The sequence below is a fragment of the Anolis carolinensis genome, chromosome 2 (genome assembly GCF_035594765.1).
Source record: "Anolis carolinensis isolate JA03-04 chromosome 2, rAnoCar3.1.pri, whole genome shotgun sequence".
NCBI lineage: Eukaryota > Metazoa > Chordata > Lepidosauria > Squamata > Dactyloidae > Anolis > Anolis carolinensis.
Genome location: NC_085842.1, coordinates 253,031,280 through 253,048,470, shown reverse-complemented (window position 1 = coordinate 253,048,470; position 17,191 = coordinate 253,031,280). Strand labels below are relative to the sequence as shown.

At 39.7% G+C, this 17,191-nt stretch overlaps 1 protein-coding gene across 4 annotated transcripts in view; it reads left to right on the top strand.

Annotated features, from left to right (window-relative positions):
* Positions 1–17,191, top strand: part of ptch1 (patched 1) — a 128,941-nt gene that overhangs the window by 88,914 nt on the left and 22,836 nt on the right. For all 4 annotated transcript variants that reach the window (XR_010003431.1, XM_062972081.1, XM_062972082.1 and 1 more), the window contains exons 13-16: positions 6,790–6,908; positions 7,655–8,057; positions 10,187–10,496; positions 13,456–13,604. Coding sequence is in view for 3 of the 4 variants with exons in the window: in XM_062972081.1 (XP_062828151.1) it covers positions 6,790–6,908; positions 7,655–8,057; positions 10,187–10,496; positions 13,456–13,604 (981 nt within the window). In the remaining variant the exon portion in view is untranslated. The remainder of the gene's footprint in view (positions 1–6,789; positions 6,909–7,654; positions 8,058–10,186; positions 10,497–13,455; positions 13,605–17,191) is intronic.

The window sequence follows — 17,191 nt, the reverse complement described above, 5'->3', positions numbered from 1 at the left end:
GGAGAAAATATTCTTTGTCCCTTAGATTGATCCTTAAAATCCTTAAAATCCCTCCTTTAACTGTACTGCCACATCATGCACTGCTTTTAAAAGTCAAAAGCAATTTGTGTTCTTGTATCTTGGCAAGACGAGAAACTCCACACAATCATGTAATCCTTGAGAGTGAACCAGCATCTTGCTGGATAAAAACAGTACATTTTTCTAGTAAGATTATTGAATCCCTGGGAATTCTAGTCCAACAACATCAGGAGGGCCATAACTTGCTGCTCCCATTTATAGGAACATCGGCTAACCTTTTTTGCACTATTATCATGTTTTTACTACTTATCTCAGTTGCTCAGTTTTTCATGCATCTGCTTGTAATTTGTTCTTTTTCTTGCAAATGATAGCCACATTTTTGTGTACCACCCACGTTTGTCATGGCAGATCCTAATGCTAACCCACTTTTTAAACTCTGGATTTATTTATTTTTAATACAATTCATACTTCAGAGCTGGGAGCTGCTTCCCTGGAACCCAAGTAAAGCGACTCTGTGTGAGCATTATGATCACACGCTGTGATACAAAACATGTCACCCTAATCACATTTTGTGTGACAGGTAGTATAGAACGCAAAGGGCTTGTATTTAAAACCTATAATTATTGAGCACATTAGAAAAGGCAAAGGGTTAAAATCAGATCTTTCCTAGTCAGAATGGGAACATTCTTTAATTTATTTCTTACTATTTTGTCAGGTTTGGCTAAATTCAGGTTATATATTTAATTGACCAAGTGATTCTGAATGCTGCATTCAAGTTGCTTGTGGGTGGTCTGTTTTTGAACGTGGATTTCTCCACATTCGCAGTCCATTTACCCTCTCTTTGTTTCATTCAGATTTATTTAATGAAGAATATCTGTCTATCTTGAAACCTTTCCAGAGCCAAGTTTAAAAAGCACTGCAATATAGAACAACATTTCTTTTCAGTACTGTTTATTTCTGTTCATCCACCAGCAGATGGGCTTAGCCAGAATATTGCTTTGACCCTTCTTCTAACTTTGTTCACTCTCCTCTAGACATTATAAGATAACAATCAAAGCTTGGTTGGCTTTTGAGGCTCAGTATCTGTAAAATAATCCTGCTGCTTAGCAAGAATAAATGGCTTCCTGACAGGATGAAATCTCAACTTTCACTCTTGCATATCAATGCTTATTTCTAAACTTCTTTTGTTTCAGGCAAGGTGGTACATTCTCCAAACCACTTGGTTGTTGATTTAGTTCAGTTCAAATGACTGTCAAAAGAGGTACTGATATTTCAGATGTCAATGATGGATATTTCTGAAAACTTTCATTAGAGTGGCTCTTGTTAAGTTACAGAATTTTATCAGTGTAAAAATGTAAAAATAATGTTATTGATGTGAAAATTATATCCTAGTTATGAGTTCATTTTGTGCATCTTTATCAGTCACGCTTTCCTCAACACCCACGAGTGAAATGCTTCCTCTTGGAACTCTTTTAACACCTTGTCAGATTATGCTGAACAACTCCAGATCTATGTAATGTAATACTCCTAAAATGAATCTGGACAAAATCAGTTGTGAATATCTGCACATACACTATTTGCAAATGTTTTCAAGAATAACATTTAATATTGCTCTTTCGCCAAGTGAAAGGAATACAGCTGCAAATGAAAGAAAAGGATTGGAGGAGAAAACCTGTTGGTTGTTTCAAAACAACAGATTAGGTCTAAATTTATGTCCAGTTGGAAACTAGAGGAGCTGAAGACTGTAATCCAGAGCTAAATTTTGTTCTTGACTGTAGAAAGGTATGGCTCAAAGTAAAAATTAGATTGAGTTTATTCCAGTATCTTTAGTAAAGTTTAATGGATTCCCAGCACAGTAGTGATTACATATCTGGCAGAGCTGGTGATATCATTAAGCAGAATGAGGCAGCTGCCTCAGGCATCATGTTTGACATATCATGGGCAGGCAACAATTTTTAGTTATTTGCTCTGAAAGTATTGCTCTTTCATTTTTTTTTCTTGTTGGTTTTTTTGTGTGTCAGGAGCAACTTGAGAAACTACAAGTCACTTCTTTTATGACAGAATTGGCCGTCTGCAAGGACACCCAGGGGATGCATGGATGGTTTGATGTTTTTACCATTCTTGTGGGAGGCTTCTCTCATGTCCCCGCATGGGGAGCTGGAGCTGACCCGCTCTGCCTGGATTTGAACTGCCAACCTGTCAGTCAGCAGTCCTGCTGGCAAAAGGTTTAACCCATTGCGCCACCGGGGTCTCCTTGCTGGGTACAATAGCAATATTCTGTTTGATGTGCCAAACAACCTGGCTGAGTTTGGTTTCTCTTTCCTATAGGGCATTGCTTCTTAAACCGCAGCTCACCTTAGCTATACTTATTTCATATACCTATATACATACCTGGGGTCATGTAAAAAAATATCCAGCCAAATGACCTCCTGCTTTAGATATTGTTTGCTTTTCTGTCTCAGGTAATAAAATGCCTTGATCCAGTCCTGATATCTACAGTAAATGCTGGGTTTAAAATACAATATACAGGCAGCCCCCAAATTACGAACAGGATAGGTTCTGTTGGTTTGTTCTTAAGTTGAATTTTTGAAAGTCCGAACAGGTACTTTTTAAAGTGTAATTCCAGCCATATACACTTTTTAAAGTGTAACTCCAGCCCCGGTGGCGCAGTGGGTTAAACTGCTGAGCTGCTGAACTTGCTGATCGAAAAGTAGGCGGTTAAAATCCAGAGAGCAGGGTGAGATCCCACTGTTTTTCCTCAGGTTCTGCCACCCTAGCAGTTCAAAAACATGCAAATGTGAGTAGATCAATAGGTACCACTCTAGCGAGAAGGTAACAGTGCTCCATGCAGTCATGCCAGTCACATGACCTTGGAGGTGTCTATGGACAACGCTGGCTCTTTGGCTTAGAAATGGAGATGAGCACCAACCCCCAGATACACACACATACACACACACATATGCTGTGGATAGCATAAGGAAGGGTTAACATCCCTGTGGTGTTTGTTTTGCTGTCTGTGCCCCTGTTCAAAAGATTTCACCTCACTTTCTATCCCTGTGATAATTGGATTTTTTAAAAAACTGGCTTGTTGTGAAAACAAGGATTGGTGATATAAAGTTTCAGTGGAGACACTTTTCTCCATGATAACTCTTACAGGAGTTAATTTCCCTTCCTAGAGGTCAGTTTCTCACATTTCCTATTGTCTCACCCCCGTTTGTAACTATGGGTCATTTGTAAGTCAGATATTTGCAACTCAGGGACTACCTGTATAGTTAATTTGTAGCCAGCTCAGATACTTCTCATCCTTCCTCTTTTCAGAATCTCCACATCCTATTTGAAGATAGCCTGCTTTCATCATTTTTCGGATGTTTATACATGGTGGCTTTGGGAATGCGCCCTCCTATAACCATTTTTTTAGCCTTCCCCAGCCTGATTCTCTCCATAGTTCAGTCACTACCATCTTCAGCCAATGTGGTCAGTGATCAGGAATGTTAGGGGATATAGTCCAAAACACTTAGATGGCACCAGCTTAAAATCATGGTCATAAAGAATATAATGACATCTTAAACAGGAGATTCTCCATTTATTTTAATGTGTGACCTTACTGATAAAAGAGTTTGGTTTGTGAGGTAAGGGCCCAAAATTCAATTTACTAGTACAGTAGAGTCTCACTTATCCAAGACTCTCTTATCCAAGCTTCTGGATTATCCAATGCATTTTTGTAGTCAAAGTTTTCAATATATCGTGATATTTTGGTGCTAAATTTGTAAATACAGTAATTACAACATAGCATTACTGAGTATTGAACTACTTTTTCTGTCAAATTTGTTGTATAACATGATGTTTTGGTGCTTAATTTGTAAAATCATAACCTAATTTGATATTTAATAGGCTTTTCCTTAATCCCTCCTTATTATCCAAGATATTCGCTTATCCGTTTAGCTTGGATAAGTGAGACTCTATTGTATCTCTTCCTTCAAGGTTGAATTCTGAGTTTAACTCATAAGCCTGAGACCCGTTCCCCATTTCATAATTTCTAGAGGTTGTGTGTGGAGGAGAGTATGTCTACCTACCATAAGGTTTCCTTTCAGTATACTAGTCAGATTTCTTACCACAAAATAATGACTTGCACTTCCCAAGATCAATTTCCACCACCACACCTTCCTGCTTGAGCTGGCTATTAAAGATGTATGTGACTCTTTACTGTAGTGAAAGCTTTTGCAGAAACCTAAATCACGGTTTTTCTCAGTGACGAGGAAAGGAGGCTGGCTGGCCAGCCTCCTTTCCTCAATCAGTACCAAAATTCACAGGTAAGTGCATCATTTCTCTGTGTGATGCACAGTATCTGATTTGCCTTTAAGAAATATGTGCACTTAGTGTGAGAAATAATACATGCTGCTAAGATGCATTTACCATCTTACTCCCAGCTTAAATTGCAATATCTAAATCTCATGTCTACACCCAGCTCTGTAAGCTTCCTTTGTTCTTGTCATAAAGTTTTTAAATTTACTTGTAAATCTGGGGAGGGGTGAGAGGGGATAAAAATACAGCCTTCAAATGCCATTAGAAGGGAGTTGCAGAGATAGCAGCCAGGGAAACGGCTGCCCGGCGGGCCTCCTCATCTGCTCATCATCCCTGGCGATACGATACACCCGCTCGCCTTGGGTGGTCTGTGAGGAATGGCGGAGAGCCGCGCATACCTTGGGCAGGGCCCCAGCCTGCTAGGCTTTCTCCCTCAGTGACTCCAGCACAGACTTCCATTATTTGACTTCAGTTAACGCATGCAGCAGCAGCAGCAATAGCAGCAGCAGCTGCCCACCACACACTGAAGTAATGAATTACTGAAAGGTTCATTTTGTTTGTTTGTTTTATTTAGTTCCATTTATAAGAGAAGGATATATACAGGACTTCTGTACAAAATTTTCTGAATGTTTGTGTGTGCTGATGCGTTCAAATAAATCAAGCTCTTTCTTTCTAGCTGCCAGCAACACAGTTGTGAATTAAGGTCAGAGCCCTTGCCAGCTTTGTTGAGTTTTCTCTGATGGGGGAGTGTTTGAGGCCCTCAAACCACCCTCTTGCCTGATGACTGCTTCATATATGAAGGAAAGCAACACCAGAGTTAAATAGTTTTTCATCAGTTTCCCTGCAAATCCTTACCAGCAGCCTATTCCTATTCTTTGTCCTTTAAAAAAAAACTTTACATTTATAGTTAAATGAGGATTGCTTGCTATTATTAGGGATATCACACACTGACACAAATTCTGCCAAGATATTTAGACGCACAGTGAACCAAGGGTCCACAGACACCTGAAAAACAGATGAAAATCTAGAATATGAGAAAATCTCTGTATTTTTTTGTTTTGTTTTTGAGATACAACTTTTATAGAACGGTTCACCTGGACAAACAAATATTTGCCACTCACATTTTGAGAGTCTTCAAGTGAGCAATTGGATAGCTGATAGTGGAATAGGCTTCTGTGGCTATTTAATATTTCACTTGATTAACATTTGTTTGATAAACATCAGTTCAGTGGCCCATAACATTTACTTCCAAACTCGGTTGTGAAGGCATATGACATAATGATCTTGCTATTCTGATCAAGCAGGTCTAATGTAAGGAAAGTTTAGATGGACAACACTATAAAAATGGTTTAAGATGTTTTTAAATCACTATGATGAAATGTTGATTTGGATGGTGGAACAACAAAACACATGAGACATATTTTTACATCGGATTTTGATGAAAACTGCACTGCTTTGGATACAAAATAATATTAAGGCTCTAGGATTCTGACAGGGCATCCTTGCTGCCTTAGACATTTCATTTTGAGCTAGTCATAGAGGCATTTAAAGAACTTCTAAGGATATGACGAGATAAGAGCTTGCTGTGAAAGGTTGGGATAGATACTGGAAAGCTTTAGGGAAAGTTTCAGTGTAATATAAGGACCTTGAACTTGATAACGTTTTGGACTACAGCTGCCAGAAACTCCCAAATACTGTCTGGGGCATTTTTGGAGTTGTAATCCAAATGATTACTCTTCCAGGCTCTGCAAGGACCTCACTGGGTGGCTGGGAGCTGGCACTAATTGACCTTTCTGGACACTTTCTCTCTTGCTTCTTTTAACTGCAAATCTCTGTCAATACCTCCCCTGCTATAATAGCAATTTGTTTTTCTGACAGAATCTGTCCTTTATACCAAGGATGAAAAGGGGATTCTGAAGTCCTGACTATGAACTCGCATGCCTTTTTGGGGAGTGGGCTATAAATCATGGGTTGGCTAGATCAGGAGATCTCTTTCCTGAATGATGGAAGCAGTGGTTAATTGAGCTTACAAGGATGGTTTCCATCAGGGGCCACCTCTCTAGCTGCATTGTCCAGCTGTTTTTCTTGACCTCTCCGCTCACTCATTAATGCAATCTATGCTTAAATTAATAAAGAAATAGCTTTATACCCTCCCTCATAATCCTGTGAGGCTGGTCTTTATTTTCCTGTATTCCACATGAGTAACAAAGGTTGCAATATGGTGACAACAAACTTAGTATGTCAAAACTACTCATATAGTAGACATTCAACAATCAAATAGGAATGCTGTGAAACTCTTTCCATTCTATTCTGTACAATTTTGATCATGATTGAGCAAACTTAAGTATATACAACTGCCAAATGGGAAAAATAGTTTTGTGCTTGTTTGTTTTCAAAGTTAAGCCTGCTTACATTAAATGCATTAGGCGTTCTGACACTTTTTCTCTTTTTCTCTGTTTGCTGACTTAGGCTGCTGTAGTTGTGGTTTTCAACTTTGCCATGGTTCTATTAATTTTTCCTGCTATTTTGAGCATGGATTTGTATCGCCGTGAAGACCGAAGATTGGATATATTCTGCTGTTTTACAAGGTGGGTTTGTAGAGTTGCTGGACAGACTACATCATTTCAAGTTAATGTTTCAATGTTAATTACATACATGCATCACATTTCAGGGTGAGCTATGTAGGCTGGTGGGTGGGTGGGTAATTGAGAAGTATTGTGCCTTCAGTTTCCATACTTTTACATTGTAATTGAAATGGCAGATATAATTTAATCAGAGGGAGGAATTGATTGATTTCTATGCAATGTTTTCATATGGTTTCAGCATACTACCATATAAAATCAAGAATGCCTGAGAGACTAGAAGTTGTGGAGCAAAAGCCCCTAGGATGGATCTTCTTTCAGAAAGAGAGCCCCAAAAGTTGGGTGCTACAATTGCAAGATATTTTCATATGTGCCTGACAACCCTTAGTCTGTGCTGGAGGTGCACAAATATTCAGTTGATTAAAATATAGAAACAGTTGAAGGCACTAAAAAGGCACCAGAATGGGTGTTAGAGAGGGGTAGCTGTCTGTGATTTTGCCTGGCATATTCTTGGTATCTAATCTATATTTCTGTGTAATTCTGCCTGGGGGGAAAAAAGAATGCTTCACTAAATCATTTTTTTGTTATATATGTAATATTTTAAGAAATGTTCACGTCAGGTGCTTGTTTTCTTTGTGAAGCATCAAACATTTTACTGGTACTTTATGTATCAAATAATTACCATAATAACCTGCCATGGCTGTTTTGGTTACAATGACACCAATAGCATCCTCATTTTTTCCATCTTTCAGCCCTTGTGTCAGCAGAGTAATTCAGATTGAACCGCAAGCCTATGCAGAAGCTGGTGACAACACACGCTACAGCCCTCCACCTCCGTACAGCAGCCACAGTTTTGCACATGAAACCCAAATCACAATGCAGTCCACAGTCCAGTTGCGCACTGAATATGACCCTCACACCCAGGTGTATTATACCACAGCGGAACCTCGTTCAGAAATATCGGTGCAACCCGTCACAGTGACCCAAGATAACCTCAGCTGCCAAAGCCCAGAAAGCACAAGTTCAACTCGGGATCTCCTTTCACAGTTCTCAGAATCTACACTACATTGCCTTGAGCCACCTTGTACTAAATGGACACTCTCCTCCTTTGCTGAAAAACAGTATGCGCCATTCTTGTTGAAGCCAAAAGCAAAGGTAACGTTTGCTGGTGTCTTTCCTTTCTTTGAGTTAAATGATAATAGCAACTGTTATAATAACCCATTGAGTTGTAGGTGTGCTTTGATGACCCAGGTTGCATTATCACCCCTAAACTTCCTCCCTTCATTACATAGCTATTTATGTGAAGATCTGGGTTCATGGCTCCATGCATACATCCTACAGTAAGAGCTGAGGTCCTTATTGTTTCTAGTAACATCTCCTTCTGCATTAGCTTTCATGGGCATTACAATCTTGAAGAAAGGTCTCCTTTATTAAGGTGGTGTGATATTTCAATTAATTTTGCTGAATTTATTATTCTATTGCTTTTTTATATGCATTGTAACTTTCTTCAACTTTGTATGTCATTTAATACACGTCTATACCATTTCAAAGTTTTTATTGACATTCTAAGCAGAATAAGTGCAAACACTTTTGTGAAACTGGAATAAAAATTTAGATGTGAGTAATTTCACCAAAGGGTTGGTCTTGTTAATGTGCTTTCTTTTCCTGTTCTGGCCCCTAAGCTTTGCTCTGCCTTCATGTCCATGTTCAACAATGGGGTATGTGAGGCTGCATGACTGTCCATTCAGGCGCTAGAATCTCAACTGTCCTCATTATGTTGGCTGTTTCTTCATGCTCAACTGTGACCCGGCTGATTTATGATGATTGCCCAAATGTGTTTCCTAACTATGATTGGCATCCTGTTGGTTAATCCCAGACTAGAGTAGACCTATTCAAACAATTGTTGAATGTCAGTCAGTATGTAGACAAATATAATGGCTTTAGACTCCAACTCAGGACTAAAATAGAATTTGGGTTCAAACCAGTTAGAGTTCTTTGCTGTAGGTATTCTGACAGAATACCTTCTCCAGAACACTCATCACTATGTGTTGTGCCTTCAGTTTTCTTAGGCAAGGAATTTTCAGATATGATTTTGCCAATTCCTTCCTCTGCCTACTGCACCTGATATTCCTTGGCATCTCCCATCCAAGTCCTAACCTGCTTATCTTTCAAGATCAGGAGGGAACGAGTGCCCTTATGATACTTATGCCATATCTTCCATAGGTGGAGATAAACAGAAGAATGCTTTCATAGAAGCATGCTTTCAATGTAGTTTATTTATTGAAATCTTCGTAAGCTTCTTTATGGAAAAAATGACTGGAATCCTGTTGAGAGTGTAAAAAAACATTGTACAGATGATTGTGTAAATGCTACCTGCCCCTAGTGCAGCCAGTCCTTCCTCAAGCACATACACTTATTTTTCGCCTAGTGGATTTCAATGTTCAACAATTGTGCAATGAGTAAGCTCAAGGCTTTGACCACATGTTGCACAATCCCTTCCATCATTGTAGGGTCAAGGATGATTATGCTAGTGTATACATACATTGCGCCAAAAGTGTTCAGGATCTTGATCATTGTTTCCTGAAAGGCTAGAACTTTTGAAAAGTCAGATTTAATGCAGTTTCTCCTCTTACTAATATAAATTCTAAATGTACCTTACACAGACTTGGAAATGAAGAACTGAGTCACTTACTAGGGTGTGTGCATGTCAGTTGTATGGTGTTAATATGTCCCCAACTTAGTCCTAGCTTCATTTGTTTTGCAAACAAAAATGGCCCCCATGAAATGAGGGTGGTGGGGATAGGAACCAACACAAACAAATTGGGCTGGAGCATCGCCAAAGGTGGATTTGTTGTCCTGGTGCTCAACTCAAGACTATTGAAAAACCAACCACATTGACTTGGCATGTGATTCAATGATTACATTAACCCTGCTGAGAGTAATTTACAAAAGATGGAAAATCATGTGGTTTGTGCAAAAGCCTTAGGATTATGTTCTAGGATAAATAGTAAAATTGAAATGTTAAAATTGCTATTAATTTTTAATATACTTTTAAAGTAACGTATGTGCTTTAAACAGCAGCCAATTCAAGATTCAATTATTGATCACTCAAGTATTAAAATACCCAAATTTAAAAGGCTCCTTGCTTTCCTTAACACCACAAGGAGAATGTAGCCTTGGATCCTGTGCTGTGGAAAAGATGGAATATTATTAATGGTAGTGCTGCTCCAAAATGCTAAAATTACCTCACTTATAGAAGATTCCTTTTCTTTTTCTTTTTGCAGATCGTGGTCATTTTTCTTTTTCTTGCCTTACTTGGCCTCAGCCTATATGGAACCACCCGTGTAAGAGATGGACTGGATCTTACAGACATTGTGCCACGGGAAACACGGGAATACGATTTCATTGCAGCCCAATTCAAGTATTTCTCATTCTACCACATGTACATCGTGACACAAAAAGCAGATTATCCCAACATCCAGCACTTGCTTTATGAACTTCACAAAAGTTTCAGCAGTGTTACATACGTTTTGTTGGAAGACAACAAGCAGCTTCCAAAAATGTGGTTGCACTACTTTAGAGACTGGCTGCAAGGTATAGACAAAATCTAAGCAATGTTTATATATTTTCCTCTTATTGTATTTTTGTCTTTTAGTTGTTTTAATCATAATAGTACTATTCTATTTTCCTCATGCAGAATCCCTTATGTTTTATTTATTTTGATACCTTTCCCTAGGATTACCCTGTTGGACAAGTTAATTTTGAGAGTTAGCTTTGCCTTTCAGTTTTGATTGGTACAGATTTCCACTAGTTCCATAAGAGTTAATGATCTGTTTATTCAGTTAGATTTATAGCCTGTCGTACTCCAGAGGTTCATGGCATGTTGTCCCCATATGCATATGCGTACAACATGTAGCTATTTTCCCAATCATTTAGTGTTCTAAATGGTTTAAGGAAATGGAAAATATTGACAAGAAGGAATGGCTTGTATTTTCCCCCTTCCTACATTTCTTTTTTTCAAAGCCCTCCAGAAATTAAATTTTTTAAATGGATGCTTGTAAGGGTTTGTTGGTGGAATTAGAATAAATAAATGTCAATAGTTGTGGTGGTGGTGGAATTAGTATAAATAGATATCAGTAGCTGTTCTGGCATAACTTTCCTTGCCTAAGAACACCCTACAAAAGTCATGGGGCTGCCATAAGTTGAAAAGGCAACTTGAATGCACATATATATGCTTATTGGTTAGATCTTGGAGGACTGTATGTGCCAGGTTTGGCAGGCTTGTTCATCCACTGCTTTTGTTCTGAACCCTGTTTGGCTTTCTGAGCCAGTTTTATTGCATCTCTACATGGGAGGCAACTTTAAAGGATTTTTTTAAAATGGGAATGAGCATTCAGAGCCTAAGGCTGTGTCATTTGGGCCATGTTTTTCTCTTCCAACTGCTCTTATCTCTTTATAGCTGTAGCTAACCTATCAGATCTGTAATGATGGTTTTGATTACAGCCTCTCAGTGCAGCTGCGAGGTGGCTGTGAGGTGGGTCGGTGGACTCTCCCGCCTCGCTCCCCCCATTTCGCTTTCCTCGCTTTTCCTTAGACATGTGGTTCGTTCATCTGTTCTCATACAGCCTCCTTGTGCTGGGCTGTGGCTTCCTGTTTTAAATCTGATCCAAATTTGTGCTGTGAGGTATTTTTGCCCAGCCTCTCCACCTCCTTGAAAAGGGATGGCAAAGAGGAAAATAACAGTTGAGAGTGAATAGGTGTTGGCTGTGATCTTTACACGTGCTGGCAGCAGATCCCACAACTTGTATTAGCTGCACAAGTTGAACAGATGGAACAAATTGACAAAATCGTGTTCACTCATGCTGTGCTCAAGAAGGAGCTGAGTTGCTGTTTGAAGTTTGAAAGTCGGAGTGTGGGTTTCCTTTTCCTCCGGCTTTGTGGTGGAATTTCTGGTCATGTTGCCATATAACCTATGGCTTCGGCACCTAGCGGTAGCTGAAACAACAGAGTGCTGGGTGTCTCTTTCCCATTGTGTAATTCATTTGAGGGCCACAAGGAAGGAAAGTTTTCTTTTGGATGGTGGTCTCAATTTCTCCCAAATTCTGTTATTACAGTCAAAAAGCACAATCCACCAGGATCATTTCTGCTGCAACTCTATGGCCTTAATTCAATTGTTAGTCCCCAGCTAGAGCAAACTGAATAAATCAGTGGACATTTGGTAAGTCAACGGTTATTTAAGTTCCTTTTGATTCTCTGTGTATACTCTAGTTGGGAGCTAGCAATTGGATTTAGTCTTCGTAATTTCAGGGTTGCCTGTGAAAGAAAAATTGGTACAGGTTGTAAATTTGGTATAAATCAAGTTGTTCACATAAAATGAACTTGGGGCTGAGCAGAGGATCACCTGTTTAATGCCGTTGAGCCTGGAGAACTTTTTAAAAGATATTGGAATGACTACTGCTAAGATGTTCACTTGATTTGAGATTTGGTGTGGAAGTGTTCCACAGTTGCAGAATTGTTCCTGATCAAACCCACTCTGTTCCTTTTGCTTAAATATGTTTAGCTTGTTGCATTTGTAGCCCTATGTTTATAATTATTTACACTATCCCCCAGAACAATGTTCTAAGTCAAAATACATTCCTGAGTGCTGGGGAACGGGGGGAATGCATTCTTTTCTTGGAATTGTTGTGGTGTTTTTTTGCAAATGCTTGGATCTAAGCTCTTCCAGTGAACACTTTGTGGTTGTTAGAGCACTATTTCTTCCCACATGTGTCCTCCAAGCTTTATTAGATGAGTGCAACCAGGTTTTAGTCATGTATCTGTTTACATGACAATTGTCAGAATGCACAGAGCACACAGACATTTTTTTGTGTTAGAAGATTTCTTATTTTTAAAATGCATGATGCATGAGTTATTTGTATATTGAGAAGGAAGGTGTTTTCCCACGTACAAGCATTGTGTATGAACATACAACCACATAGGTCTTTCAAGTTGCAGTATTCACATATGGTTTCTGCTCTTCACATATACATCAGAATACAAGCCATGTGTTCAGCCACACACACAGTAGTGCTATAATGTCAGGATGTTTTCATGTGTGGTGGAGTTTGGCTAAGTGGGTGTGGGAGGACAAGCCCAGTTTTGAGGCAGCAGGAGATCTGTCTGGAACTCCAATCTGGCAGTCTTCCACAAACTGGCTGGAAGATGGGAAAGGCAGTCTACGTTGAGGCTGTGAGTCTGGGAGGCGCATGTGTCTCAGGCCTGTGGCACTCACCCAAACATCTGCTTGGGAGGCAGGTGACAGTACTCCAGCCAGACTCTGCTTGTTCCAGGGCTATAGGGAGGAGGGAGGAATGGTCAGAACAAGAGTCAAGAGCTCTGGGAAAGTGGTAGTGATGTTCCACATCGCCTGTCAGCACCTCCTTGGGGACTGAAAACTGCAAAGTCTTGCAAGCTTCTTCAATAATAGTTTGAAAAAGGCAAATTTAAATGGTTTGGAAGCCTGGTAAATGACATGTTGTTGTTTTTTTAATCCTTCACCCTCACTTTTCAACAGGACTTCAGGAGGCTTTTGACAATGACTGGAAATCTGGGAAGATAACACTCAGCAGTTACAAAAATGGATCTGAAGATGCTGTTCTGGCTTATAAACTCCTGGTTCAAACAATGTCAGGCATCCGAGAGAAACCCATTAATATTAGCCAGGTATTTAAAAAATACTACTGTGCTTCTTTTTTAAGTGATGGAAATGAAGAATATGTGTTACATACTGTTTTTAAAAACATAGTGATGAACTGTAAATTAATGTGGATGGTTGATAGGACAGCTCTGAGGTATATCATGCACGAAAGAGTCCAAACATTACCTTGTTCCTCCGGGGTTCTGGCTAGTGAAGCAAAAGGGATGGCAGAGTGAGCAGTAGTTGTAGAAAGCAGCAGTTGTAGAAAACTTCCGTACCCCAGTAGAGCTTAACTGAAGACATACTTCATGATAGTGATGACAGTGAAGAATCCTACTTCTGTTCTACCATCACACTGTTGTCCAGAGAGAGGATTCCTCAGGTTTATTATTACCTCCTGGCCACAAGGAGGTAGAAAAATAATAGTTATTTACTTTTGCTTGCTGTGATAGATTTTTAGGCACTTGCATCTTCTTTTATGTTCGTTTGTAAATGCTGTGTTAAAAGTATGAATCTTTGCCTATGGCTGCACTGTTTGGTAGCCACAATTGCTAAGATAAGTTTCAGTTGAATTCTGCTGGGGATGTGGATAGAATCTTTGGAATTGTCTTGTTGATACTTGTGGACTTGACCTATGTCTTTCCTGGCTGGTTGTATCCAGCTGGCATAAGTTGATTTTGTTAGTTATGAGAATATCTTTCCTTATGGGAGGAATGGGGTACTTCCTGCCCTCTTGAAGGAGGCAGTTGGCGAAACTATGTTTTAATTCTCTTAACTTGAATATTTACTGACCAGTTTTCGAGATGGTTGTGCATTTAAGTAAATCAGATCTAATTTGCCAAATAGTCACTGTTGAATGTTTTTATGTTGAATGTTTTTATATTGTGAAATGATATTTTAAATTGTAAGTTGCTCGGAGCACTCTGGTGGAGAGCGACTAATTAAGAAATAAAGTGAAGTGAAGTAAATGGGCAACAGCAAAGTTCAAGAAACTGCTGTTACCTTCATCTTTATTAGGCCTGCCTAAGAACAAACAGCAGTCATTTGATCTGATGAGTTTTTCTGGACTTGTGGCTGTTTTCACTGCAATATTACCTTCCAGGTTGCATGATTAGGGCAAGAGCTGTAGATAGTATGGCATGCTGAGAAGCTCCCCCAAACATTTGTGGGACTATGGCTCTGTCTAAGCAGTTTTGTAAGGTTCGGTTTTGTCTCGTGATCATTAAAATGTATATGAAACACTGAATGTCATTTGCTGCAGATGTTAGTTGAAGTGTCATCAGTTGATGATGATTCTGATTTTTCTTTTTTGTGAAGCCAAGTAAAGTTCCAATGAAGTTCTAATGGAATGTTTGGAAACAGTGATGAACTGGGTGTGAATGAATACACTGAAACCTCAGCATAGCTGAGAAAAACTCCAATACAACTGAAACATATGTGTTAATGTTGGGAGGCCCCATTGATATTGTACTTCCATTGCTGTAAATGAAGTCACAACTTCCTCTGGAACCTGAGATGCATAGACAAGCCTAAGTGTGGAAGAGAAATGTTCCTGGATTTCTAGGTAGCAGCCATGGCCAAAGGCTCTTCTATTAGCCTTATATGATTGTTACAACAATAGCATTTCTAAGAGAAGGAAAATCCAGGTTAGAGCACTGAAGCATCCTTTGATAACTGGTCAGAAACGCCAATGCAAAACGTAGCCACCTAATTTGGCACAGAAAAAGCCAATTAGTGTATAATGTTGATGAGTGGAAAAATCAGTAGCAGTTCCTAAAATTCCTAGGTCTAGATTGCCTAAATCTGGGTGGTGGAGAAGATCAGTTTTCACCCATGCTATTCCCTGGTGGTTCATGCCACTGAAGCATCCCAACCAGCAGTCACTTCTGCTTGCAACTTCCAATTCCTAGTAAAGCCATTTTGGGCAGGTGAATAAAGGTAATTATGCAGAGCACTGAAGGTGTGAATAAGTGAGAACTGCCTCTCTAGGTATCCCCCATTAATTTGGGGAGGATCTCAAAAATAAGAAACACATTGGGACAACATGCAGCCAATAGATAACACCTGGTCAAAGAAATATCTTTCTTTTATCAGTTTTGCATTAAGATCCTATTGGTGCGTGGGCGGGGGGGGGGGGGCTTATTTTCCTCCTCTTCCTCTTAAAGGCATTTGAGGTAGCTGTGATCTGTGACTTGCTAGCAGATTATTCCAAAAATATAACACTAAAGGTTGCCACATTTGCAATTGCAGTCCAAAAGATCAGAGCTAAAGTAGCAAAATCCATACTTGAGGTCAGAAATGGAAATGGTGATGGTTTGGGATGATACAAATCAGACACTGTCATTGTTATGTTGCTGCTATCATAATTTTAAAGAGCTAGTTTTAATTTTTTAATAAGTTTTAATGTTTATATTGGAAAGTGCTTATAAAGGTTGTATATTACTGATGTCATGGCCTATGGCTAGTACAATAAACCATTCATTCATTCATAATAGATGTCACTACAGTTCTTGTTGTTCTGTGCTTGGCAATCTTGAGTACTGAGATAAATCTTATTCTTAATGCAGACAGTCCCCAAGTTACAAACATCTGACTTACAAATGACTCATAGTTACAAATGGGGTCGAGACAATCTACCCCTCAGAACGGAAATTCATGCCTGGAAGAGTTACCTTGGGGAATAGGTGTCTCCACTAAGGCTTTCTCACCAAGCCTTGCTTCTACAAAAAGCCAATTTTGTTCCAAAATCCTATTGTCACAGGGACAAAAAGTGATGTGAAATCTTCTGAACAGAGGCACAGACAGCTAAACAAACACCACAGGGGTGTTATCCCTTCCCTTTGCTATCCAAAGCTTTTGTGTGTGTGTGGTGTCGTTGTTGTTGTTTATTCATTATTCACTCTTCGTGACCTCATGGACCAGCCCACGCCAGAGCTCCCTGTCAGCCGTTGCCACACCCAGCTCCTTCAAGTTCAAGCCAATAATTTCAAGGATTTTTTTTTTTCGTGTCAGGAGCAACTTGAGTTGCTTCTGGAGTGAGAGAATTGGCCGTCTGCAAGGACGTTGCCCAGGGGACACCTGGATGTTTTTACTATCCTTGTGGGAGGCTTCTCTCATGTCCCCGCATGGAGCTGGAGCTGATAGAGGGAGCTCATCCGCGCTCTCCCCGGGTGGGATTCGAACCTGGCAGCCTTCAGGTCAGCAACCCAACCTTCAAGTCATGAGACTAATCTACTACGCCACCGAGGGCTCCATTTCAAGGATACCATCCATCCATCTTGCTTTTGGTTGGCCCCTCTTCCATTTTCCTTCCTTTTCCCCAGCATCATTCTCTTCTCCAAGCTTTCCTGTCTTCCCATGATGTGGACAAAGTACTTCATCTTTGCCTCTAATATCCTTCCCTCCAGTGAGCAGTCGGGCATTATTTCATGGAGTGTGGGCTGGTTGGATCTTCTTGCAGTCCAAGGCACTCAAAATTTTCCTACAACACCACAGTTCAAAAGAGTCTATCTTCCTTCGTATATACATATATACGCACACGTACATACACATGGCTGGTGTCACATTTACATAATATACCTGTTCCAACTTTCAAACAAATTCAATTTGAGAA